The sequence below is a fragment of the Rattus rattus genome, chromosome 3 (assembly GCF_011064425.1).
Source record: "Rattus rattus isolate New Zealand chromosome 3, Rrattus_CSIRO_v1, whole genome shotgun sequence".
In the NCBI taxonomy this organism is placed as follows: domain Eukaryota; kingdom Metazoa; phylum Chordata; class Mammalia; order Rodentia; family Muridae; genus Rattus; species Rattus rattus.
The window spans coordinates 54693351-54719711 of NC_046156.1; the positions used below are offsets into that span (position 1 = coordinate 54693351).

General features: G+C 36.6%; 1 protein-coding gene across 2 annotated transcripts in view; it reads right to left on the minus strand.

Moving 5' to 3' along the window:
- Positions 1–26361, minus strand: part of Trim33 (tripartite motif containing 33) — a 76384-nt gene that overhangs the window by 14097 nt on the left and 35926 nt on the right. For both annotated transcript variants that reach the window (XM_032897602.1, XM_032897601.1), the window contains exons 5-12: positions 20653–20769; positions 17069–17183; positions 14579–14725; positions 13830–13947; positions 11521–11798; positions 10593–10757; positions 7091–7288; positions 1647–1779 (exon numbers count right to left, since the gene is read on the minus strand). In XM_032897602.1, coding sequence (XP_032753493.1) covers positions 1647–1779; positions 7091–7288; positions 10593–10757; positions 11521–11798; positions 13830–13947; positions 14579–14725; positions 17069–17183; positions 20653–20769 — 1271 coding nt within the window. The remainder of the gene's footprint in view (positions 1–1646; positions 1780–7090; positions 7289–10592; positions 10758–11520; positions 11799–13829; positions 13948–14578; positions 14726–17068; positions 17184–20652; positions 20770–26361) is intronic.

The window sequence follows — 26361 nt, forward strand, 5'->3', positions numbered from 1 at the left end:
AGAAGCAAAAAGCAGCAACTTGAGAAAACTGTCACTTCTTCATATCATAAAATAGTCTATGTACTCTTTTGAAAAACTGAGACAGTGTTTCATTACATAGCGCAGACTGGCCTTGACCTCCATCTGAGTGCTAAGATTACAGGTGCACACAAATCAACCAGGCATTCATTCTTTTTTAATGTCCTGAAAAAAATTCTAACACTCAACGATGTAATTCAAAAAAATGTTAATAAACTACCTTTAGTAAAAAACCCATGTTTTCACCAGGTAGTGGCAGCACGTGCCTTTAATTCCAGCATTTGGGAGGCAGAGGCAGGTAGATCTCAGAGTTCAAGGCCACCCTGATCTTCAGAGTGAGGTCGAGGACAGTCAGGGCTACACAGACAAACCATGTCGAAAAATCAAAAACATCCATGTTTACATCTGAACTATCTTTTCTCCAAAAAATCAGACATTCAGTTTTAGGAAACAAAAGATCCTATTTAGTTTACATTAGAAAAATACACTTAGAGCTAGATGTAGTGGTTTGACCCTAATCCTAGCACTTGAGAACCTCAGGTAGAGTTTACCTACTTAAGCTAGATAACAAGTTCCAGGATAGCCTAGGCTACAATGTGAAACTTTGTCCCAAAATTCAAAAACAAAAAAAGGGGTGGGAGGAGAGAGAGGTCTAATCATAAATGACTGGAGTGTAGCCTGTGTGGCATTACTCCAATCATGAATCTTGACTGTCTCAGCTGAAATCCTATGAGGGCAGGAACAATTAAACTAAGCTTTGAATTTTAAAATTACAACTTGAAAATTCACATGGTTTTCTTTATCTTTATTAAGCAGTTTCTCATCATTTTAAAACTGATTTGAGGGCTGGAGAGTTGGCTCAGTGGTTAAGAGCATTGGCTGTTCTTCCAGAGGTCCTGAGTTCAAATTCCAGCAACCACATGGTGGCTCACAACCATCTGTAATGAGACCTGATGCCCTCTCTTCTGGTGTGTCTGAAGACAGCTATGGTGTACTTAAATAAATAAAACAAAACAAAACAAAAAACCTGATTTGAGTTAAACTTAAAAGCTCAATTCATTATACTGTAAAGCATAGGATATAAAAAGTTAATAGACTGCAACCTCATCAAAGAGTGAGTACAGTGTGGCTGGATGCTTTAGTGTTGTCAAAAGACAGGACACAGTATGCTTAGTAGCATCACTCCAGTAAGATAAAGATTGCCAATGTCATTTAACATATATGCATGAAAATTGGAAATGTCAAGAGACCCTGAGGAAAGCAAACTCTTCTTCAAAACCCAAGTGGGCCTGACTTAGTGAGCTGAACCCTGAGGAGCTGGAGTTATGTCTGTCCTTACTGAATGTTACTTCTGGACACCACACTGCAAAGTAACTCTTTCCCGAGTCTCCAGCTTACAAACGCCCTGCAAATGTTAGACCTGCCAATGGCCAACCACATAATCATCTGATCCAACTCCTTAATTCCTTGTCCTCTCCCGTCCTCCCTACTACATCTTGTGTGTAAAGTCGATAGACATAAGGCCTGTATCTCCACACACCTGATATAGACACGAGGAGAGAGCCCTTATTCCTCCACCCCTGCTTTAAGGTGTTAAGAGCAATGAAGCAGTATCCTGTTTGTTTTACCTGAAGATCCAGGTGATAACGCAGAGGGTCCTGGGGAAGGATTCATGGTACTTGTAGGCTGAGGGGGTAGATGACTGCCTGAGATATATCTACTCAGTAGATTATCTAAACTACTTGAGCCAGCATCTTCCAACTAAAGAAAGATAAAAATAAATGTGCTTTGATTAAACTGAAGATGAATGAATTCATGTCACTGTCTAGACTCGCTTTACTATAAACTACAGATTATTCAATATCAAGTTCAACCTAACCGTTGCTTCCTTAGGCTATTTTCAGAACTCACACAGGATAAAATTCATGTGACTGATGTTATAGTTTATATTACATGACAAATAAGTAGCTGCTAAGACAAATTTAGTAAGCCACTAAGCTCTGGCTGTTCATATAAAAACAGTTCTCACACACTAACATCAACACTTCGCTTTTCTTTTCTCAAAATTGCTGGAGACCTTTGTCCTCAGCCTCCCTTCCTTCTTATTTTAGCATCCCATCAGAATCATTCAAACAAGGAGAAATGCATGTCAAACACCAACTTTAAGCTGACAAGTTCTTATCAGCATTCAGCTTGACAAGGGTGCATCGGTGTATACACAAGAAAGAAAAGAGCAGGAAATCTGAACTCGTTTCATACTTAAAAGGCAGTAGGATAAGGTCAGAGGATAAAACATTGCAATTTTGAAACACCCCCTCCAAACAAACAAAACTAACATCAATTTCCTCTCTTAAAAAAAGCCATCTTCCTGCAGAATGTGATGCTTATGTGAGAAAATATTTACACGAGAAGTAAATGGCATGAAGGGTTGAAAGTATCTGAAAACCCACATTATTCCTAAGACGCTGTCAGCTTACTATTACTATTTAATCCTCTTGCTTACTCTATTTATCCCCACACTTGCTGTTTCAACTAACAATGGACCAAGTCACGACCACAGACAGGCAAGATCTTCCTCAAAAGCAAAAGTAATTTCCCAATCCCCTAAAAAAACCCTCAAGCCAGTGACAAATAGGGCAGAAGGTTAGAAGGCTGAATTAATCAGAAGAAAAAGTAGTAGTGGTTCTACCTACACCTTGGTTCACAGCTACTGGTTAAACATCCATTTGTAAACTGTAACTAAAATCCTTAGCTTTAACTCTCAAGTTAACTAGAAATAATCACTTAAGATGGGAGCTCCTTTTACTGTTTATTTCATACTTGTAAAGGTTTACTAGTAACATGATAACATGTATGAGTGTTTTGCCTATATTTATGTACAGCATGTACTGCAGGTCAGATGAAAGCACAGATTTCTGAAACTAGAGTCATAGGCACTGGTGAGCCATGTGGGTGCTGCAAACTGAACTGGAGTCCCCTACAAGAGCAGCAAATGCTGAGCCAGCTATCCATCTAGCCCCAGAAAGAGTGCTGCATTCCACATAAAAATGGGAAAATGACAACCCTATTCCACTCCTTCAACACCTTTAATATTCTCTACCTCTAATTTCTATTTCTAACTAAATAAATGGGACCTAAAATTGAGAAACATTGAGAAACATTGGTCTATCAGCTTTTTGTGTGTAAGTTATTTTTCTAAGATAAAGTTAAAAAAAAAAAAAGTTGAATAGGACAAAACAAATGGACAGGAAAACAAACGGACAAAAGAGAGATAAGAAAAAAAAAAAACAAAAGAAACATATAGACAGGTAGACAAACTCATACCACAGAAAGTTTCTGTGAGACATTAAAGTGTGAAGCATTCTGGTTTCAACTTACTACCTCCTAGTACCTTCTCATTAAAGCAAACTTTTCTTTTTTCAACAGTTTTCACTTTAGGACCACCAAGATGGCTCAGCCGGCAGAAATACTTGCTGCACCATCTGCATTTAATCCCCAGAACCCACGCAAAGATGAGTGAAGAGAAATTTGACACCACAAATTTCTCCTCTGGCTTCCATATAACTGTATGGTGTGTATTGTGTGCGCATACACACACGTATGGTGCGCAATAATTTTTATACCCTCACTCTTATTATTTTATAGCTATCTTATCAAAATTATAACATCTTAGTAAAAAGGTTATATATAATATTGTTAGTAATTCCTAACCAATTCCATTTTGTCTATCTCTCCTGTATTTTATTATCTCTCAATAGTGTCTGCCTTTTTATGCTTTTAAGCCATTGCTGATACTATTTTCACATCTAAAACAAAATCATTAGGCTGACCAGCCAAACCACACAGCATATTCATGTACTCAAGTACAACTGTTTTCTAGATTGTGCAAAATATGTAAATCTGTATTTTGTATTCAACTTACTATGTGTACTATCCATTTACTTTGATTTATATTAATGCTAGATTTTCTAAGTGAAATCTTAATCTAATTTCAGCTCCATCACATAATTTATTAGAGCATCATTATACATGGGATTGACACAACCAAATCAGTGTTTTAGAACACATGACCATTCTGGGCTTTTTAACTATTCTTCTAAATGTCTATTGCTTAATGATGCCAATCACAACACAAAGCCATTATTCATGTCTGTGACGCTGCCAATTACACAAACCTGCCATAGGAAAAAGGTATGTAAAAGTACAATTGTAAACTGCACATAAAATATGATAATGAAAATAACTGATATTAATATATGTATTTACTATATTTCCTTTTGCTTTCCCAGAACTTAGGGGGCAGAGGCAAGTGAGGTTCTGAATGGGGGAGGATGACTTAATCCACATGGTGAGTTTCAGGCCAGTCAGGGCTGTTGAGGCTCTGTCGAAGGAAGGTGGGGGGAGGGGTTGGTTTGTTTTTGAACATGCTAGATAAGCACTATACCAATGAGCCACATGCCTAACCCAAAGTTTATGTTAAAAAAATATTTACTGCCTATGTTATTCCAGAAGCTTCATAAATTTAATGCTTAACCATACTAACATTAAGTCCCAGGGCTATCAGTAGATGGCCAACACAATGGTATGGTATTTTTGGACGATGTTTTTTAATCCATCTATCTATCTATCTATTATTAATCTATCTATCGCTCAGGCTTTTCGCTCTCTCTCTCTCTCTCTCTCTCTCTCTCTCTCTCTCTCTCTCTCTCCTCTTCCCCCCCCCTTCTCTCTCTCTCAGGGGAAAAACCCTTAAGGTCTTCTGCTTATATATTATGGCTATCAATTCTGTGTTTTTATGGAATTTCTATGGTGTGAATGTGTGCCTCTCGATCTCTATGTGTTTCTTGTGTTTATTCCTTGGCTCTTTTTTTCTTGTCCATTTGTTTTGTCATATTCAGAATGGTTTACTTTTACCCAATCTTAGAGAAATAACTTACACACAAAAAAGCTTATAGACCAGTGGTTCTTAAGCTGTGGGTCTGTTAACTCTTTGGGGGTTAAATCACATTTCATAATGGTTGACTATCAGATATCCTTGATATCAAATATTTACATGATGACTCACAACTAGCAAAATTATAGTTATAAAGTGGCAACAAAAGTAATTTTTGGTTGGGTGTCAGCACATTATATATTACAGGGTAGCAGCGTCATGAAGGGGGAGAACTACTATTATAGACAGAAGCCCATATTAGTATTATTTCCTTATAGGCAAAAAGTAGAAGCCAAAATAGACATCAGCTAATAATAATGAATACATTGCCATAGACACAAAGCCAGAACCAAGCATGGGATGCAAGCCTGTCATCCTTACATATGAGAGAGTGAGGTAGAAAATTAGTTTGAGCCAGCCTGAACTACATGGTGAACTCTAGGCCAGACTACAGTTCAAGACCCTATCTTCAACAGAAGAAAAAGAGAATTTTATACAATGAAATATTATTCAGCCATAGAACTAATTAAGTTAGAAAAGAAACACCTATACACTAAGTGAAGAAAGGACAGGCATTAAAAATATAAAAGGCCATGTAGTTTATTTACCCCCAAAAAAAAAAATTGTCTAGAATAACAGACACAGGAGTCAGAAAAGAGAATGCTGCCTACGTTACAGTTTTGAAACCATGAAAACACAGAGAATTAGAGGTGATAGCAAAACAATCTTGCAAACATACTAAAACTAGACAAAACTTACTTTTCAGGCAATCTCAAACTATCTTTTTGGTGTTGCTATGGATAATGAAGAGTCTAAATTTACAAGCATCTCCAACTACTGCATGCATAGGAAAATGACTCACCACTATTTCCTTATTATATGTCTAATACTCTCAGCACCAATACTATTACCATTCCCTTAGCCAAAAGAGAAGGGAAAAAATCTTCTACTATCAAGAAACTGTAATAAAGTAAAAGAATCACAAGAAGTCAGTGATTTCAAGTAAGTTTGAAGTTAAAAAAGCATCAGTTAAAACTCTCACACAGGCAGGCCTTGGTGGCACATGGCTTCAATCCTAACTCAGGAGGCAGAAAGGATCTCAGTGACTTGGTAGCCAGCCAGTGATATGTAAAAACCAGCCTCAGCAAATCAAAACAAAACTGTCCTACTGTTTTAGCAGCTTCACTGTACCTTGCTGCCATGGAGAACTCCAACTCTAATAAGAGAAAATAACAATAGAATCCTCAAGTCTTTTATATTTAAGAACATAGTTTTATTCAAATAAGCTGGAAATGTCAAAAGACATGGAAGACACCTAATAGGAAAATGTCTCAACAGAAAGAAACGAGAAACCTCAGAAGCAAGTCATCTTCTCTTTTTCATCGTTTCTTCCCTTTTAGTATATGCCCCAACATGCCTGGTATCTAAACCCTTCAACACAGCCTTTCTCTACCCAAGTGCTTTACATGAGGAGTGGACTACCCTTACTTAGGGATCAAAAATAAGAGGAACAGAAGATGAGAACCCATTTTGATCCTGGGTCTCTTTTAGGCTACCAATTCTTTCTTTTTTTTAATTAGCTATATTTTTTTATTTACATTTCAAATGTTATTCACTTTCCTGGTTTCCTGTCCATAAACCCCCCCATACCCTCCCCCTCCCCTATATGGGTGCTCCCCTATCCACCCCCCTTACCGCACCCCCCCAACATTCCCCTGCACTGGGGGTCTAACCTTGGCAGGACCAAGGGCTTCCTCTTCCACTGGTGCCCTAACAAGGCTATTCTCTGCTACAGATGCAGTTGGAGCTAGGCTACAAATCCTAATAATGCATATTATTTGATTGAGGGCTGCCTTTGGAAAGTGCTAAAAAGTGTGAAGAATTAGCAGCAGATCAACAAAGCTAGTATTGGTCTATTACTATACCCTGTTCAGATACTCTTAACATGTATTCAGTGTCTTCTAACTTTAAAACATAGGAGAATTAATTTCAGCACAGTAACTTTAAATATTATACATGTATCCTTTATTCTTCAGAAGGTCCAAGAAAATATGGGTCCTGAAACTAAACAAATCTGAAACATGTATCTTCTTCAATTAGTATGAGATTTTAAATAATTTGCTTAGCTTAAATACAAACCTGTATAGGTGGAATGTCTGGCAACGATGGAAGGTTTTCTGGATTGGTGACTGAGGGTATTAATTCTATTGCTGTGACCGATGGGCTGGTGGGACCTCGATTTGCATTTGCCATAGTTGCTGTGGTAGGGCTTGTTGGGTTGATTGGGTTGTGTGCTGATACAACAGGAAAGGGTCCAGCGTGTCCTGGGTTTGAATGCTGTTTAGGAAAGAAGGAACTATTATTATGTGCTCTGCCAGCATCTCTGAACCATACCTTAGCAACAATCATAACTATATCTTTAGTGTATCCTTCAAACAAAAAGTACCTGCAGCTGACAAAGTGGGGCCTTGCAAACTTATGCAAGAGAAGTCTAAACTTTTCATTTTTCACTCATCTGTATGCACTATCTAAAGAAAAACAGATTTGCAAAACACTGTCAGCCAGTCAGCCTACTGATATGATCTTCAGAACAAGGATGTATGAAGGTGTGGAAGGCAGCAAGTAGCAGAACAGAGAAGGTACAGTTCTTTAACATGGGTGTTAAAAAAGCTGGCTAGCACTGCAGACCAACAAACATGATGGGTCAGTAAAGCCCTGACCAGTGAGACTGAACTTCAAGGACAGCTGTTACAACATCCAAAACACAGAGATGTTCTTGTAATAAAATTTCTACTCTCCAATTACATATTTTGTCAAGTATTAAACAAAAACTTGATATAAAAAATTATTCTTATTCTAACAATAAATAACAGTAAACAAATATACAGCAGAAAAGGAAGTAAAAAGACTACACTTAACTCCTAGAATGTATAAAGAATTTTTTATTATCTGATTATTTTGTATATATCAGTTCCTGAATGTACACCACATGTGTACAATGCCCACAGATGTCAAAAGAGGGAGGGCATTAGATACCTGAAAAATGGAGTTACAGTCTGAGTAGCCACATGAGTGCTGGGAACAAAACCATGCCCTCTGCAAGAGCACAAGTGCTTCTAACTGCTGAGCCATCTCTCTGTAGCCTTCTTAGCTTAGTCTTAAAATCATATAAACATATTTTTGTCTCAATAATTGTATACAAATAATGTAACTTTTCAACGGTAAGGTTTTAAATCTTAATAGGAGCCTTCATTATTACTCAATTCAACCACCAACTTCTATTAATTTTTTTTTGTACAGAAAAATCACAAAAAGTTAACTTATGCCTGTCAGATATAAACACAGAAGATAACATTCTATAAAAGCTGTGGAAGAGAAGTTTAAATCTATGGAGAATAGTCTGTAAAATTCTGAATTTCAAAAGAAATAATGTAGAGCTTGGTTTTTCTTCGTTTTCTTTTTCAAGATTTACTTATTTTTATGTGTAAGAGTATTTTCCCAACATATGTGTCTGTGCACTATATGAACTATACCACGGAGACCAGAGGATCCTGAGACTGGAGCTGCAGATGGTTGTGAACCACGATCTCTCTAACTACCGTGTGTGTGTGTGTGTGTGTGTGTGTGTGTGTGTGTGTGTGTGTGTGTGTGTGTGTGTGTCCACCCGTGAGTGTGTTCCTGCATGAAGCACCAATGTGGAGGTTAGAAGACAAAGTTGTGGGGTTGGGATTTAGCTCAGTGGTAGAGCGCTTTGCTAGCAAACCACAAGGCCCTGGGTTGGGTCCCCAGCTCCGAAAAAAAAAAAAAAAAAAAAAAAAAAAAAGACAAAGTTCCATATAAAAATGAAAATCATCTCCTTTTACCCTGAAGTTTGTGAGGAGCAAATTCAGGGCTTGGTGGCAAATGGCTTTACCTGCTGAGCCATCTTACATCCCATTTTTAGTTTTAAAGTCAATATTTATAATATGCTAAATATTTCTGGCGCTACTTAACAAATATATAAAAGTTTTTTTTTTTTTTTCTTCTTTTTTCTTTTTTTCGGAGCTGGGGACCGAACCCAGGGCCTCAAGCGCTCTACCACTGAGCTAAATCCCCAACCCCTAAAAGTTTTATATAAGGTGAATAAACTTTTTTTTCACAAGTCTTTCCTGGGATAGTGTTAGCCAAAAAGTTGGAGACTCACTGCTTCAAATGCTTATATTCTTTCCTTCTGGAAATTATTTGATTCTATTCAAGATACCCTGGAACTGAAGGTTACAGGTAATTGTAAAACTGTCATGTAAGTGCTAGGAATGGAATTAGGTCCTCTGCAAAAGAATAGTAGTGCTTCATAGATTATCTCAAAATTCCTGTTCCCCAAAATTTCAATACAGTGGTTGTAACTCAGAATCTGTTATAGCAAGACTGCCACTGCATTTTAAACTAACCAGTTACTTCCCAGCCTCTACAGCATGCTTCTAAGACAATCTCTCTATAGACCAGCCTGGCTTCTAACTCATGCATGTTATTTCTACTTTATTTCCTGAGTCTTAAGATTACAAGTGTGTGCTACCATACTCAGCCTAAACCATGTTCATGTTCTGAGAAAGCACCCATGAGGTTTTTTTTTTTTTAATAGCTTGAATACTGTAAAAAAAAAAAAAAATACTGTTGTTTTTTTTAAAGTGGCTTCATTTTATAATTACTCTTATAGTTACATTGTACGTTTATTTAAAGATTATAAATTTGGCTCTAAATCACTTTATTTTTACTTTATAAAAAACATTTTGTCTTTTTATGTGCATGTGTGTGCCTGCTGAATGAGTTTCTGTGTAACATGTATGCAGTGCTCTCAAGAACCAATGCTGGAACTCCTAAACCTGGACTTACAGGTGGTTTTGAGGGGCCAAGTTAGGTCTTCTCTTAATAACTGTGCCATTTCTACATTCCTAAAGAGTTGTTTTTTGAGACAAGGACTACTATAGCCTAGGCTGACCTAGAATTCTCAATAAAGTCAAGGATAACCTTGAAGTTTGATCCTCCTATCTCTACCTCTCTAGCACTGGAATAACAATCAAAGCCACTAAACCCAACATAATTTATTATCATCATCATCATCATCATCATCATCATCATCATCATCATCATCATCTTGGAGTTTCTTGGCAGTATTGGAGATCAAACCCAGAATTTAAAGAACACACTGTAACCCACAGTAATTTTTAAGATTAAGCACATCTTTTAGAATAAGACTCAAGTATAGAAAAGAAAAATATAAAAACATGTACAGTTAGCCTTACTAAAAATTCTTTATTATCAAAATGTCATGTTAAAAAGCATACTAACAGTATCAGAAAATTAAAGCTCTAACCTTGATTTTTCAGAATTACTGTTTGTGACTAGGGGTAAAACAAAAGATCCTCGACTTGTTTTTCATTCTCTAGGTAATAAGCTTAGATAAACCAGTGTATCTTAATCCATAGTGTAAGTTTAAAGAGACAAATTTTCATGTGAATGCACATTTTTCTGGGACAAGCAGATATACATAAAACATCAAATTATCATAAATATCAAAGACCCTCATGAACCATTCTAATTATGAACACATGATCGCTTTAGTTTTAAAATCGTGTGACTCTTACAAATGTAACTCTAGGCATACTTGTCTTTGGAGATGTGGCTGCATCATGGAGTACTGAGGGCCACTGTGCCTGGGTATCCCGGGTATTCTGGCAGCGTTCTGCGCCAGTCTCATCTGATGGGCCTGAAATGCTCCACAGTTCATGTTGCCTCTTTGCATTGTTTGCACACTGATCAATCTTGGAGGCTGTAAAAAGGAGAAAGTTTAATTCATATAATATTTCCTTTTTTGTTTGTTTGTTTGTTTTGAGACAGGCTTTCTCTTTGTAGCAGTCCTGGAACTCACTATGTAGACTAGGCTATTCTCAAGCTCACAGATCCACTTGCCTTTGCTTCCCATGTTCTGGGATTAAAGGAAATGTACCAACCATGCCCAGCAGACATATTTCTACAAATTTATTGCTCAATCATAAAATGCTAAAGTAATGGTAATTCAGAACAGAATGGTATAAGTATTAAGTATTATTAAGGGTACAGTATTAAGCCATATTCATTTTTTCAACCCCAATACTTATAGAACTGATAATTGTTATAAAAAGTCACTCCAAATTTTTTCTAGCTACCCTTTCTGGGAGGGAGAGGGAGGAAGGGATGAAATGGGGGTCAACATTAACTCATCTCATTGTGGAATTAACAACATTGATTGTGAAGCAGGACATAAACACCAAAGAAAAGAATAATTGCAGCAAATGCCTAATGCATCAGAGCTTAGAAACAATCTTGTTCTTTGGCTCACAAGTGTATGTTATGTGTGGGCATGTATTATGGGAAGGGGCAAAATGTCATTGCTTCCCATGATCTTACTTAACACCTTTATTCTTCAAATTTTCTCCATATTTCTGACCTTTGAGCTTCACCTAGTAACTCATATTGTGTAATTCATGAGCACAGAATGATGTGTAGATCTGTGATCTTAATTTCTATCATTAATGGAAGGGCACAGTGCTTACCTGTTGTTGTAACATCTGTGGGGCTGCCTGCCTAGGATGCTGCTGTGTTGTTGTTGTTGTTGTTGTTGGTACAGGAGCTGGTGGCTGTTGCAATCTCATCTGTTGTAACTGCTGATGTTTCTGTGCATACACTTGTTGCTGCATGTGCTGGAGTCGAAGCTGTGCTAAATTAATCTGTCCAGGGGTTTTACTAATGTGGTTTGTCCCTGGAGGAACTTGCCCAACTACAACATTAGGAGTATAACCAGGAGCTGGTTTACTCTCTATTACTAGATTACCTGAGGGTTTAAAAAAATAAGAAGGATTTACAAATAATCAACTTAATTGCCCACTTCAAAGATGAATCACTATCTTTTCCTCCTTCTGACAATTAGCACCTCAGAGCATCCAACAGCACATCACAAATGAGAGCTAGGTTTAATGATGCTAATTAGAAATGCAACAGATTCCAAAGCCCCTTGAACCCTCCCACAAATAAGCTGATCATTCATTCACAATACACTATCTGTTCTTAGTTAGACCTGTGTGGGTGTGATGTATGTGTGCATTTGCTTTTTTTTGGAGGGGCTTGGATGGTTGTGGGCATGCACAACAGTGCCCATGTGGAGGTCAGAGGACAACCTTTGGGTGTCAGTCCTCACCTTTCCAGCTAGTTTGAGGCACGGTGTCTTTGCTGCTGCATAACCCAGGCTATCTGGCTGGAGACTGAAAGAGATATTATCAGAGGAAGGATCCAGTCAGTCTGAACCAATTCTTCCATGACAAAGACTCCAGGATATATTCAGGATGGCTGCTACTGATTCTATCTGCTTTCTTTTTCCCTTTCTTCCTTCCATCGTTCCTTCCTTCCATTTCTTTCTTTCTAAATGTGTACAGGTGTTTTGACTATATATGTCTGTGCACCAATATATTCCTGGTTCTCAGAAGAGATCAGAAGAGGCTACCAGATCCCTTGGAATTGGAGTTACAGATAATTGTGAGCTGCCATGGGTGCTGAGTAATAAATCTGGGTCCTCTAAAGGGTAGCCAGTACTTTCAGCCACTGAGCCATCTCTCCATCTGCTTTCAAACTGCCAATGTTAAGGGTGAAGTAATACCCAGCTACCAAATAATTTCCTGTGGAAATTCTGAATACTTTAAAACACTTATACCTTTAAACTGGCCCTTCCTTTTTATCTGGTCATGTCCCTTTCTTTTTACACAGTCATTTTCTTTGAGGTAATATATTGGCAGGCCACAAAGAAAAAATCCTGTTGCAAATAATGATTTTTATAAAAAACTTTTTGGAAATGAAGTACAAAATGAAATACATACATACATACATACACACACACACACACACACACACACACACACACACACACACACACACTCTCTCTCTCTCTCTCTCTCTCTCTCTTACATTCTCTACCAACACCACCCCTCGTCTAGTAAGCCAAACAACAGTGATTTTCCAGTGCTACATCTAAAGTCAAAATTGAGTATCTTTTTTCTATTTATCCAAAGAATGTTATTTTTAAACAGTAAAATTCAAATCTCAAGGGCATGATTACCTTCAATGTGAAGGCCAATGGATGGCAGATTTCATTCTGAGTCATTTTACTTAAGAGACAGGGTCTTAAACTGACAGGCTCGAGCAGCACTGCCTCAATCTCCTTGTAGTAGCTAAAGTGCAAAGTCGCTTGCTTGGCTTTTTGTTTACCTCTACCACCCTCAGCCATGGTCGTTAGGTCAGTGATATGGAGAGACAAAAGCAAAGTCTATTTCTTAGACTTTATGAAGTGAAAAGAACGGCTTTTGTCTAACATTCCTTAGAATGTGGCTATAACACCTCAGTGAACCCAAGTTCCTTCTCGACTGAACCACTTGGTATAATTAAACTATGGAGCATCTAAGTAACTAGTCAGAGAATCATCATTACTAAGTCAGTATTAATTCTGAAATAGAAGGTAGAATTGGACCACATGGAAAAGCTCTACAAGACTGAGGAGTAAGTAGAGAGCATTGTTTAACATGCTGGAGCACAGGGTTCAAGCCCTAGCACCAAGACCTAAAGAAACAGCCTAGACATAGTTTCCAATGCCTAACACGTTTCTTAAATCATTCACATCTTTTTTTTTTTCCTCCCCCGGAGCTGAGGACCAAACCCAGGGCCTTGCACTTGCTAGGCAAGCGCTCTACCTCTGAGCTAAATCCCCAACCCCAAATCATTCACATCTTAAAGTTTAAAAACTGTATCAAGAATCTGCTAAAATGGTTTCTCCTCTCAGCTTTATAGTTCAAATAATACTCACAAAATGATTTCTCACCTAAATTCACGACATTTTTGGCCCAGAATGTGGGGTCACAGTGGAAACGAATTGCTCCATTGGCAGCAGGGACAGGATCACATCGTGCTTTCAAAATATGACGTAACTGAAAAGTAATCTTCAAGGGAAAAAATTTACAGTGGTATTAAAATTAAATGTTAGTTGAAGAAGCATACTAGAGATATTTTTAAAAGTTCAGGGGTTGGGGATTTAGCTCAGTGGTAGAGCGCTTGCCTAGGAAGCGCAAGGCCCTGGGTTCGATCCCCAGCTCCGAAAAAAAGAACCAAAAAAAAAGTTCATAAAGCCCCAGATATCACAGAAGACCGTGTCAACATCTTTAGCAAGCAAATGGAATGCATATTTGCATTTCTGCCACTTTTGATAATAAACTGTACTAAGATACTAAGTATCTTATACATATGGCATGATTCTATTTATGAGAGTCTAAGAAAATGAGAGAAATACAATAAAAAGTAAATGGGAGCAACAGATAAAAGTTTTTCAGCTTGTTGAGTCTGAGAATTGATATGAAATTCAGGTTAACCTTCAACTCTCTTGTATAATCCAATTCCGAGTGCTGCTGGAATTAGATACCATCACAATCAGCTTTTCTCAATCTTTATTTAAAGATGATTACATTTGTCAAAATAAATGTTTATACTTTAAACTTTTTATAATTACAATATAAACATTCTACATTTGTAAATAATGGGTCCATTAGGTAAAAATAAAGATACAGTATGCCTCACCAGACGCTTGCTATAAAGTAGTGCCGTGCTGCTGCCACTTGCGATGGCCCAGTTTGTAAAGTTCATAACATGCTTCACCTGCCGGGAGAGCCCTGTGATGTCATTCTGCTGCTGTAATAGCTTCATCTGCCTTTCTTTTGTAACATTCTGAAATAGAACAACAGCTTCACTGAAGAATTAAAAATAAAATACCACACACTATCTACTGCAAAAATTGTAATTATTTAATGAATCTATAAACAATCAGAAGGAAAGTAACTAAAACTAAAAGTGGGACTAAATCTTTCTGCTCTGAGTTAATCAACTCCATTCAGGATATTAGCAGTAGTTTCTGGTTTTTTCTTTCATCAAATAATAAATGTTCAAAATAGCATCTTCCTGTTGTTAGGTAACTATACTTTCCGGGTCAAAGAAAATACTGAGCTACTAGTGCCACCTACTGGTATGGCTTGGTGATAAGGTTAAACTTTTTCTTAAATACCTAAAACAAAAGAAACAAAACAAAAACAAACAAACAAACAAAATCCCTGATAGTTTCCAGAGGTCTAAGGATGAAATTAGGGTAAACTGGTTAACAAAATCCACAAAGAAAAAAGTTTCAGGAAAACGCTGCAAGGAAAAAATATCAAATGTTCAGAAGTAATCACTCCAAAGAAAGGACAGGCAATGTCCTACATACTTTGACATTCAGTATGAACAAAATAACCTACATACTTCTTAATCATTTTCTCCCTGAAAATCATTCAACTTCATTTACTAAACAGTATTTTTCAAAGGGAAACAAGTTCACTTTATAATATAAATCAATAGAGGGTTGGAAAGATGGCTCAGCGATTAAGAGCACAGCACTGTCTGCTCTTCCAGAGGTCCTGAGTTCAATTCCCAGAAACCACATGGTGGCTCACAACCAGCTGTAATGGGATCTGATGCCCTCTTCTGGTGTGTCTGAGGACAGCTACAGTGTACTCACATACATTAAATAAATAAATCTTAAAAAAAAAATTTAAATCAGTACAGGTAAAGTATTGAACAGTAGATTCTAGTAACATCACTAGAATCAATTTTTTAACAAAGCTTAAGAAAACATCTCTTTTATTGCTTAGAAAAATATTATACAAGAAAAAAGCTATTCTAAAAATTATTATCATGCTTAAAGTATATGGAATATTTATCACAAAGCACTTAATGAGTTTTTAAGTTCTGAAGTCCTTGAAATAAATTTACAATTACCACTTTTAGATGCATAGGTAAATGTATTTATAATACATTAAATGTATCAAAGTTACTAATAACTGCTCTGAATTCATGTGGTTATTCTAGAAATTAAAACAGACTACAAGTAGGATAGGTAAGAAACAACTGACTTTATGTGTTCGAGTCTTTTATTCTCACTGTTTTTTAATGCAAATGTGTTTAAAACACAAAGTTTAAGTTACTGTGCTCACAAGATTCTTTCATTTGTATGTATGTGACTATCAATCTCATATCTTTAAAGGGTTCAATAACTAGAAAAAACTCTGGATAATCTAACTTTTCGGTGGTGCATAAATATATCCTCAATATCATATAAACCTACATAAAAGCAAAAATGTTCAAATATGAAACGTTTATCTTTTGAAACTGCTATAAAATCCACATTTGAAATTTTCTGAAAATACATCAAACTACAATAAAGATTTGGACTGAACCTTGATCTGGGGCTGGTCAGTGTGGAGCCTTAAATCCCAGCATGGGAAGCAGAGGCAAACAGATCTCTCTGAGGTTGAGGCCACTGTGGTCTACACAATGAGTTTCAGGGCTACACAGAGACGCCCTGCCCTGTCTTGGAAAAAAAACCTCAAAAATTTCACTTAGGTTTCAGAACAACATGAGTGCCTCAGAAAACTTGTAACTATTCACATATTAATTTCAAAATATGAAACATAATAGTATAAAATTAATAATTAAGTTTAGGGTTTATATAATTCAAATCAAGGAAAATTTTTGGCCAATTATAGAAATACATAAATGACTCAATCACAAGTCCAATTGCATTCATATAAAGAAGTTAAGCTGAGGTCTTTTGCTAGAAAGGAAGGAAATAAATTCAAAGTGCTTGCTTTGTCTTCATTTACATCATCTTTTAGTAAAATTCTTTCCAAAGATGTTATCACTATTACCAATATATATAGCTTTAAAACAAACAAACAAAAACCAGTGTTTTATGTCAGGCATGGTGGTGCACACCTTTAATTCCAGCACTTAGGAAGCAGACAGGTTCTATAGGTTCAACGCTAGTATGATGATTTCCAAGCCAGCCAAAAAAGAAAGTCATCAACTAGTGTTATTAAAATGAACTACAAACTAAATAAAAGTTCTCATTCCCAATAGAAAATTATTTTAGAAAAAAAATCTTATTTTACCTCCAACTCATTTAAAAGCACTTTCAATAAACACTGTAAACAGCTGTAGAGCAAGAGAAGCATTTTTAATTTTTGCTTTAAACCATACCTCTAACTGTTGTAAGAGAGATTTTCCTTTCTTATTAATTTCATTGATAAGTGTGAAGATGGCCACTTTAATTTCCTGTTCTACTCGTTTGTTAGTCTCATTTACTTCTTTAATCCTGAATAAGAGAAATGCACCATTAGGTCATCAACTCAACCTGTGTCTGAATCAACACTTACATTCACCCAAGTAGACACTTTACACAATGTAATTAAAGTTAAAAATTTGCCAAAGCACATGACTTACGTTTCAACAGACCTAACCTCTTTATTATAAAGTCATACAAAAACTGAATTCAATATTTAATAATTTAAACTAAGCTCATGAAGGCCAATTCTGTAGAACAATTTCAAACTCCTATAACATGAATATGATATATAAATAAGTGTTAAATTTACTACTTTTCTGTTTAATTCTTTTTAATTTTTTTAATTTTTAAATTTTTAAAATTCCATTTAAAATGCTTCTGCCAACAAGATACAAAAGAATAATATCACAATCAATAAGCTAATCTTTTGAAAGAGCAAGAATTTAAAGTAAGGGGCTAGAGAGATGGCTCTGCGGTTAAGAGCACTGACTGCTCTTCCAGAAGTCCTGAGTTCAATTCCCAGCAACCACATGGTTACTCACAACCATCTGTAACGGGATCCAATGCCCTCTTTTGGTGTGTCTGAAGACGACAGTGTACTCACATATGTAAAATAAATCTTTAAATAAAAAAAAAAGAATTTAAAATAAGAGCATCTGTTCTACTTCAAACTTTATCATTTCAAATGTGGGTTCTAATTTAAGTTTGCTTCATAATTTCCTCTCAAACTGGCTTTACACTATAGATAGTAAAAACACTTACTAAATCACTGGGGGTTGAGGGAATGCCTGCTAGCAGTGACCCAGGGCTTCTTTTCTTGCTAAGAATGTGTTCTATTCTCCAAAGATTCTGAAACACTCGATCCATTTTAAACAGTCACTAAATGTTTTAAAAATAAATATCTCCACTATTACAATTATATTTATTATCATTTTGGTTACAACTATAAAGTGTGGATTGCTTCCATATTTATAAAATGAGAAGCAGGCAATCTCATTAATTTAAGACGTCAAAACTAACCATAATATGTAGTCTTTGTTCATCTTTTCTAATTTTGTATAAACTGCGTTTCATTAGCCAAATACATAGAAAAAGCAATTTTAACACACTCAGAAATATAATAGTCTTTCCTCCTTTGCCTGTATATCACTGCTTGTTTATACTTATAGCAAAGAAAATATAAAATTATTTATAAGAAAATAAAAAATAGTGCTGCTAATCACTAGTAATACACATAAAGCACACTGGAAAGAGACAAATCTCAGATGGATTTACTGTACTTAAAAACATATACACTAAAAAATAATGAGAGGAGGGCAGCTGGAGCGATGGCTAAGGGGTTAAGGGCTTTTGAGAGGACCCAGGTTCAATTCCTAGAACCCACATGGCAACTCAACCATTTTTCAGTTTGAGGAGCTCCAAAATTCTCATTCTGGCCTCTTCAAGTACCAGGCATGAAGTGTGCACATATATATATACACAGGCAAAACACCCACACATAAAAAATACATTCCTAAAGTAAAAAAATAATGTGGGCTAGAAGGGTTGTTCTGTAGTTAAGAATACTTAATACTCTTGCAGGGGACCTGGATTCATTGCTAGCACCCCCAGGAGGATCAGAACCCTCAGTAACTACAGTTCCAGAGGTCGCGATCCCTTCTTCTAGCCTCTGTGGGCATGCATTGTACATGTACAGAGAAGCAAGCAAATACACACAAAGATAAATAACAATTTTAAATGGAAAAATATTAAAGTTTTAAATAATGGGGAGGAGAGTTATGGAGAGATACATTAATGGAACTTGCTGCAGAAGTTCAGATGATTGCACACACACAACAAGCCAGCCTGGTTGTGGATTCTGGGTAACAATTCTGTATCCTCTGGAAAGGCAGTTAAGTAAATATTCAACTGATGAATCATCTCGTCCATCTTGTCTTTTCTTTTGATCTCACTAAAGATGAAACATTCCATCATCCATAAACTACTATTTTCCTTCATTCAAATACTTAATACCTTTGTATATTTTATTATGTGTCATTTTAATCATCACAAGCTAATAGATTTTACTATCAAGACAAAGCTTCAATATCAATGAGTACACAATAAATATAATCTAACCCTATTCATACTCTCAGGATTTTCCAGGTTTGAAGTGTGCCAGTTAAACGCTGTCCCAGTGTCAAAAGTTGTAACCTAGTAAACAGCCCCTCTTTAGAAATTCTTACCACTCACCTCTAAATAATCTAGTTTGCTTATAAGTGTACCTAAATGGAACAATAATAAAATGATAAGGAAGGCTAAAAAGAGTGGGCCCAGTGGTTAAGAGCACATATTCTTGCAAAGGACCAGGTTCAATTCCCAGCACCTACATGGAGGCTCACCCCTTCCTGAGGCAGCAAGAATGTGTGTGGTGAACAAATCTATGCAGGCAAAGCACTCACACACACAAATGAATCCTAAAGTAGACAGACAGACAGACAAAGACAATAAAGAGAACATCTCTAAAAATAATAATAGTAATGAGGCTGATGGTCATGTCAATGATAAAAGAAACAGTAGCTAACTAAGTACTTAGGACTTCAAATCTTAATTAATCTATATTCATCTTATAATACTGCTAATAAATAAGTAGTTCAGAGTCCTTGTTTGATAATATATTTATTCACTACTGGTTTTCTGTTCTTTAGCATATGCACACACATAGTGGGGGGGGTAGTGTGTGTGTGTGTGTGTGTGTGTGTGTGTGTGTGTGTGTGTGTGTGTGAGCAGAGAGGAGCCAGATGAAGATGTTGGATGCCCTGCTTTATCGCTTTCCTCTTATTTCTTTGAGATGGTCTCTCACTGATGGTCTCTCACTGAGCCTAAAGCTAGGCTGGTGGTCAGCAAGCCCCAGGCATCCTTCTGTCTTTATACTGTATCTTATACATACTCTCTGCTTTTTTTTTTTTTTTTTTTTTTTTTTTTTTTTGGAGCTGGGGCCCGAACCCAGGGCCTTGCGCTTCCTGGGCAAGCGCTCTCCCCCTGGGCTAAATCCCCAACCCCATACTCTCTGCTTTTAATTTTATTATTCAGTCCCCTCCCTATTAACTCATTTTCCAAGTTCAAAGGTAATATACATTGAAGTCTCATTAATTATAAAAAGTCAAAGATGCCCAGCCACGATGGTGAAAGACTTCAATTCCCCCACTCTGGAGGTAGAGGCAGGTAATCTCTGAGTTTAAGGCCAACTTAATCTACATAGTGATCTGTAAGACAGTCAAGGCTACACAGAACCCTGTCTCAAAAAACGAAAATGAAACAAAAGATCAAAGATACATCCTAAAATTTTTAAATGTTTTTGTAAACTTGTTTAGTTAATATACCAAATTCAAATCTTATCATTTCGTCTATTAAAAATTGTGTCTTCTACATGTTTAATATAGTAGAAAAATAAATTTAATTTGGATGCTTTCTTAACAAACTTTAAAACAAAATTATATTTTTTATACAACAGGCTTACCTATTCTGCACTTGTGTTGCTGCAAAATGAACGTAATTCTTCTTTTCAAGAAGCTTAGCCAACAGATTTTCAATTGCACCTTTCTGATTTTGAAAAGCTTCTTCTAAAAACTGATACCTTAAAACAAGCAAACAAAAACTATATTTGAAACAGAAACTTTATAAATTAAGACTTTGGAAGTAAATTACATGAGACAATCATGAAATAACTCTTAACTGCTGGTCACTTGTATTACAACAGTCATTTAATGCCATCTGCCTGGAACAGCCATTATGAAAAAAAATATCCTCAGAAAACTGTGAGTACTCTGACTTACATCAGAAGAGGGTGCTATTTTTTCAAACCTGAATAAAGTGCATATAATTTAAATCATAAAATACAACATACTATACAAAATACTATCAAAATTACTAAATTAATTACTGCTACCATTCTAATGTATATAAACTCAGTGGCTGAGTTCTGTAAGTCAAACTCACCTGCTAAGCAAATACTCTAAAACTTACATATGCCCATAAACCTAATTACGCATATTAAATAAGACTATAGTCATAATGCATATGCCATGTTGCATCTGGTTTTATTGCCTGCTATGTTTCATGAGGCTTTCCAAAGGAATTCTATCAAATAAAGATATCAATGAAGTTTTACTCTAACAATGTCAATGACTGATACATGCTCAACCTTTCTCATTATAACACTAGAAATTTAGATTTAATATTAAGGTTCAGATCCCTGGGCTACCAGGATACTGGAAAAATTTCATGTTTATAAATTATTAAATCAACAAATTAATTTAAAGTTTCTTCTGCATGTTTGCCCCTTTGTTGTTGTTGAGTATATTTTCTATGTAAGTAAAAAGACCACTATAGCTCAAATTATAGTAATACTTAGACACAAATATGCAGTGATACCACACTGTGATGAGATGAGATATAATCTGTACCAAAAATGGAGTGTCTAAAAAAATGGCTTTGAGACCTAGGAATGCTTCACAGAGAAATCCTAAAAGTAGAATGTTTAGTACATTACTTACTGAAATTTCATCAGGGTCAAAGAATATTCAAATGTCAAAAATGAGACGAAATCTAATTTAAAGTAAACTAAGGATCAAGGGCCAGGTATACCATGCCATTTCTTTGTTTTGTTCTCTAAGTAATGAGAAGTCTTTAAATAATTCTAGGCAGAATGTGAAAATTCAGAACTCTTAAGAAGATTATACAACAGAAATAGAAGCCTAAAAATATCAACCCTAAATGAGACAGTATAATAAGCACAGTTAGAACACTTAAGACAGAAGCATAGGCCAGAGATCAGGCTACTTTTACTAGTTACTAGTTAGTATAGTCAAAGATGCTGAAACCACTGACATTTGTGAGAGATCAGATGTTTTAGTGATGTGAGAGGTCAATTAAGGCAATATTAATTGTACAACAAGAAAATTAGATGAGCCCACTGGTACATACAGTAGTGGCATAAGTTATTGGGGTAACAAATTACATTGGAGGCTGAGTTTTAAGGTCTATTACACAGACAGAATTTGCACCCCATACCGTATATCTGGCCCATGGCTTAGGAAGTCATAGGTCCTAGTCAAGAAGCACACTACGGGGTTGGGGATTTAGGTCAGTGGAAAGGCACTTGCCTAGGAAGCGCAAGGCCCTGGGTTCGGTCCCCAGCCCCGAAAAAAAAAAAAAAAAAAAAGAACCAAAAAATGTTCTTTTACTAAACAAGTTGTTTCTTCTCTATTTATGCTCAGATCCACAGATTAGGCCTTCCCTACACCTTAACCAGAAAAGCTTCTCCCTGCAATACTCAAAGTTAATTAAGAGATTTGTAACTGGTGCAAGTGTTAAGAATAAGTCTCTACTGAGTGGTGAGTCCTAAATGGGACACCTTTATCAATGCCACCATAGCACACAACTTCTACTCCAGATGAAAGATGGTCACAGAAGTACTTAAGAATGTAAGAGTCAGAGGATAGAAAGGACTGTGACATGTCCTGGGGGTTGTCACAGTCACAGCAGTCATGAACTCACTATAGCTACAATATCTCACACCCAATCAAGTTAACAAGATCACTCAACATTCCGACAGGCAACACTAACTTGACTGAGTGGATAATGATTTAAAAAAAATAGTCATCAAGGTCATATTGGGGATGTTGAGTAAAATACAAATGAATAGCAAGGCTAGAGATGTGTGTTTCAAAGGTAGAATACATGTTTAGCATGTACAAATTCCTGGGTTCATTAAGTGGTACCAGAAAAGACAAACAGTAGGCTCAGACATGTAACAGAAGGAAATATTCCAATTAAAAAGAAGGGACCAGAGGGATGGCTACACTGGTAAAGAATTTGCTGTACAATCCTGAGGACACAAGTTCAGATGCACAGTCCCCACATACAAAGTCAGGTGTGTGGTTCATGCCTAGAATCCCAAGGCAGGGGGTGGTAGAGAAAACAGGAAGATCCCCGAGGCTTGATGGCCAGCTAGTTGAGATTTTCTGTAAGCTTGAAGTTCAGTAAGGGACTTGTCTCAAAAAGTAAGGCTGCATGTAATCAAGGACAATAGATGACACTGACCTTTGGCCTATACAAACACATACACTCAGCCGCATGCACACATACACATACACATACACCATATACACGAGATAGACAAGTAGGGTCTCCAATTTAAAAGATAAAGCAAGGGTCACTCATTCATTTATGCAACTTAAAAATTTTCTATAAAAAATGGTCAAGTGGAACAAATACCATTACATGGTATTTAACTTCTGATTAACTTTCGCCAATAGACTGATACATACATATTTCATGGTAATAAATGAGAAAGACCACCACTATCTACATAGACATAATAATTCAAAATCTCAAGTTTTCTTATTTTACTTTGTTTTATTACACATATTATCTGAGAGTTCTTTCAGAATGTCATTAATATCAAAAAAATAAAAATAAAAAACCATGGGTAAACAGGGTCCATACATTTCAAACCTCTATGTTTAAGAACCCTGCATATCATAACTGGGTTAAAAAGCCAAGTAGTGGGGTTGGGGATTTAGCTCAGTGGTAGAGCGCTTGCCTAGCAAGTGCAAGGCCCTGGGTTCGGTCCCTAGCTCCGAAAAAAAAAAAAAAAAAAAAAAGTAAAAAAAAAAAAAAAAAGCCAAGTAGTGCATAAAGGACAATGAACTATTTCATAGGGAAACCCAATGCACTAAGATTCTAAAACCTGTTCTTGCTCTTACCCTTTTCCCCCTTTGTCCCTTCTCTCCCCGTTCCCTTCCCCTCTCCCTCTCCTCATGTTCATAGCTGGCCTCTCCCCCCCCCCCCCTCCCCCTCCCCCTCCCCCCACTCTCTCTCCTGTCCCTCCCTGCCATTCTCTCCCCTTTCTTCTCTTTTAACTTCCCTCCCCATGCTCTGAATAAACTCTAGTCTATACTTAAAAGATTCTAAAAACCCATTGTCCTAATAGTTATTAAAGCTAAGTCCTAACACATACACATAATAAAGTTAGACTAGGAAGTAGCAATGTGTTTTTTAAAAAAGGCAAATATTAAAATGTCCTTAATAGAATTAATATGGTTATATTTCTTTTACCTGAACATTATTACTAGTATGGATAACAGGTCTAATTGGTGAACATTTCACCTGCCTAGTATTACAAATAGCCAGAGGGTAGGGACTAATTCATTTAATCCCAGCACTGGGGAGTGTGAAGCAGGAAAACAGATCTTTTTGAGTTCAAGGCCAGGCTGGTCTATAGAGCAGTTCCAAGACATCCAGGACTACACAGAGAAAACCTATCTCAAAAAACAGAAACAAACAAGCAAAAGAGCATGGAAGTTAACCTGAAGGACAATCTTGACTTGTTAAATGAAAACCACTATTAACTACTTTAAGTACAGACATTATTAAGACAAAATAAACCCGATAATTTTTTTTTTAAAAAGGAAGCAAGTGCCAATATATTCTCTGTGCAACAAGAATGTACGGACTATTTAGAAGGTGACTCAGTCAGAGAGACTAACAAAGAGTAACACTGGAAAGAAGTAATGCCACCAGCTCAACAGGTCTTAGCTTTAAAAGCACACAACAGGTTCGGTCACACTCAGTGATCAATCTTGCTCCTGTTTTCCCACTTTACTACGGTTCCCCATCACCAACATGTTTCTAGGTAGAAATCATCAACTGCACTCTGCCTTCATATAAGAAGAATCCAATTCCACAGTTAATTTACATTAATTATCTACTAGGTAATTTCAAATCACCATCTTACTGTCATGATTTGGTTAAGAGACTTGTTAACAGGCCTGTCTCAAATGTAATAATACACAATATTAGTAGTTCTAAAAGAGTGACTAAAATGCAATGGTGAATGTATGTGCTCAATAGAGGCTCACTGAAACCAAATGAAAGGCCTGTCCAAATGGCTGAAATTCTTACAAATTGCCTGGGAGTATGGTATTTCACAGATTTTTAAAAAAAAAAAAAAATTGCTTTCACCACTTATTCTAAAAATTAAACAAAAAGCCCAGGATTTAGTTGGTCTTTTTTGGATTTTAAAAGATGTCTGTTTTACATATGGGAATATTATTAACCCCTAACATTATTAAAACTTCCAGCATGCTGGGGAGGTGTCATAGCAGGTAAAAGCACTTTCCATACAAACCTGACAACTTTTATTTCAATGCTCAAAACCTATGTAAAAGCCGAATGCAGTGGCACACACCTGCAGTCCTATGCACCTACAGTGAGATGGAGCAGAACCAGAACTGACAGCAGGCTTACAGGCCAGACAGCATAGAATATGCAGTGCTGCAGCAGAAACAAGAGACCCTTGTCCCAGAAAGAAGGTGGAAAGAAAGAACAGGTGGAACATTGTCCTCTGGCCTCCACACATGCTAGTCATACACACACACAAAATTTTACATTAAAAAATGTTAAGGGCTGGAGAGATGGCTCAGCAGTTAAGAGCACTGTCTGCTCTTTCAGAGGTCCCAAGTTCAATTCCCAGCAACCACATGGTGGCTCACAACCATCTGTAATGGGATCCAATGCCCTCTTCTGGTGTGTCTGAGGACAGTGACAGTGTACTAACATAAATAAATCTTTTTAAAAATGTTATTAATTTAACATAACTACTAAAAGTATAGCTCCTTGCAATTGTCTACTACTAAGAAAGTATCATACCATCTACTGCATACCAGATACCATGCTGGGAAAGATCCCAATTCAAAATCTAAGGACTGTGCATTCAAGGTTAGATTGGTCTACAAAGTGAGTTCCAGGACAATCAGGGCTATACAGTGAAACCTGTCATGAAAAACCAACACACACACACACACACACACACACACACACACACACAAACTGGAAGTGGTGGGGTGGGGGAAGGAGGAATATCTGAAATAAGCCAATACTTTAATGACACCTGAAGAAAGGCAAGCTATACATCTATAACACAAAAGTCCAAGTTTCTTAATACTCTTGGGCCACACTCAAAATATATGACACACACTGCATGTGACTTCTAGAAGTATATGACAACACTGTTATGCAGACTACAGCTTATGGCAGAAGCCTGTAAGAGCTACCCAATGGCAAGCATTTTGGAGCAGGAAACCTCTAGATACTGAAAGATAATGGAGACCGTTTGAAAAGTTAGCTGCTAATAGACATTAGTCAAGGCTGTCTCCCTGACGGA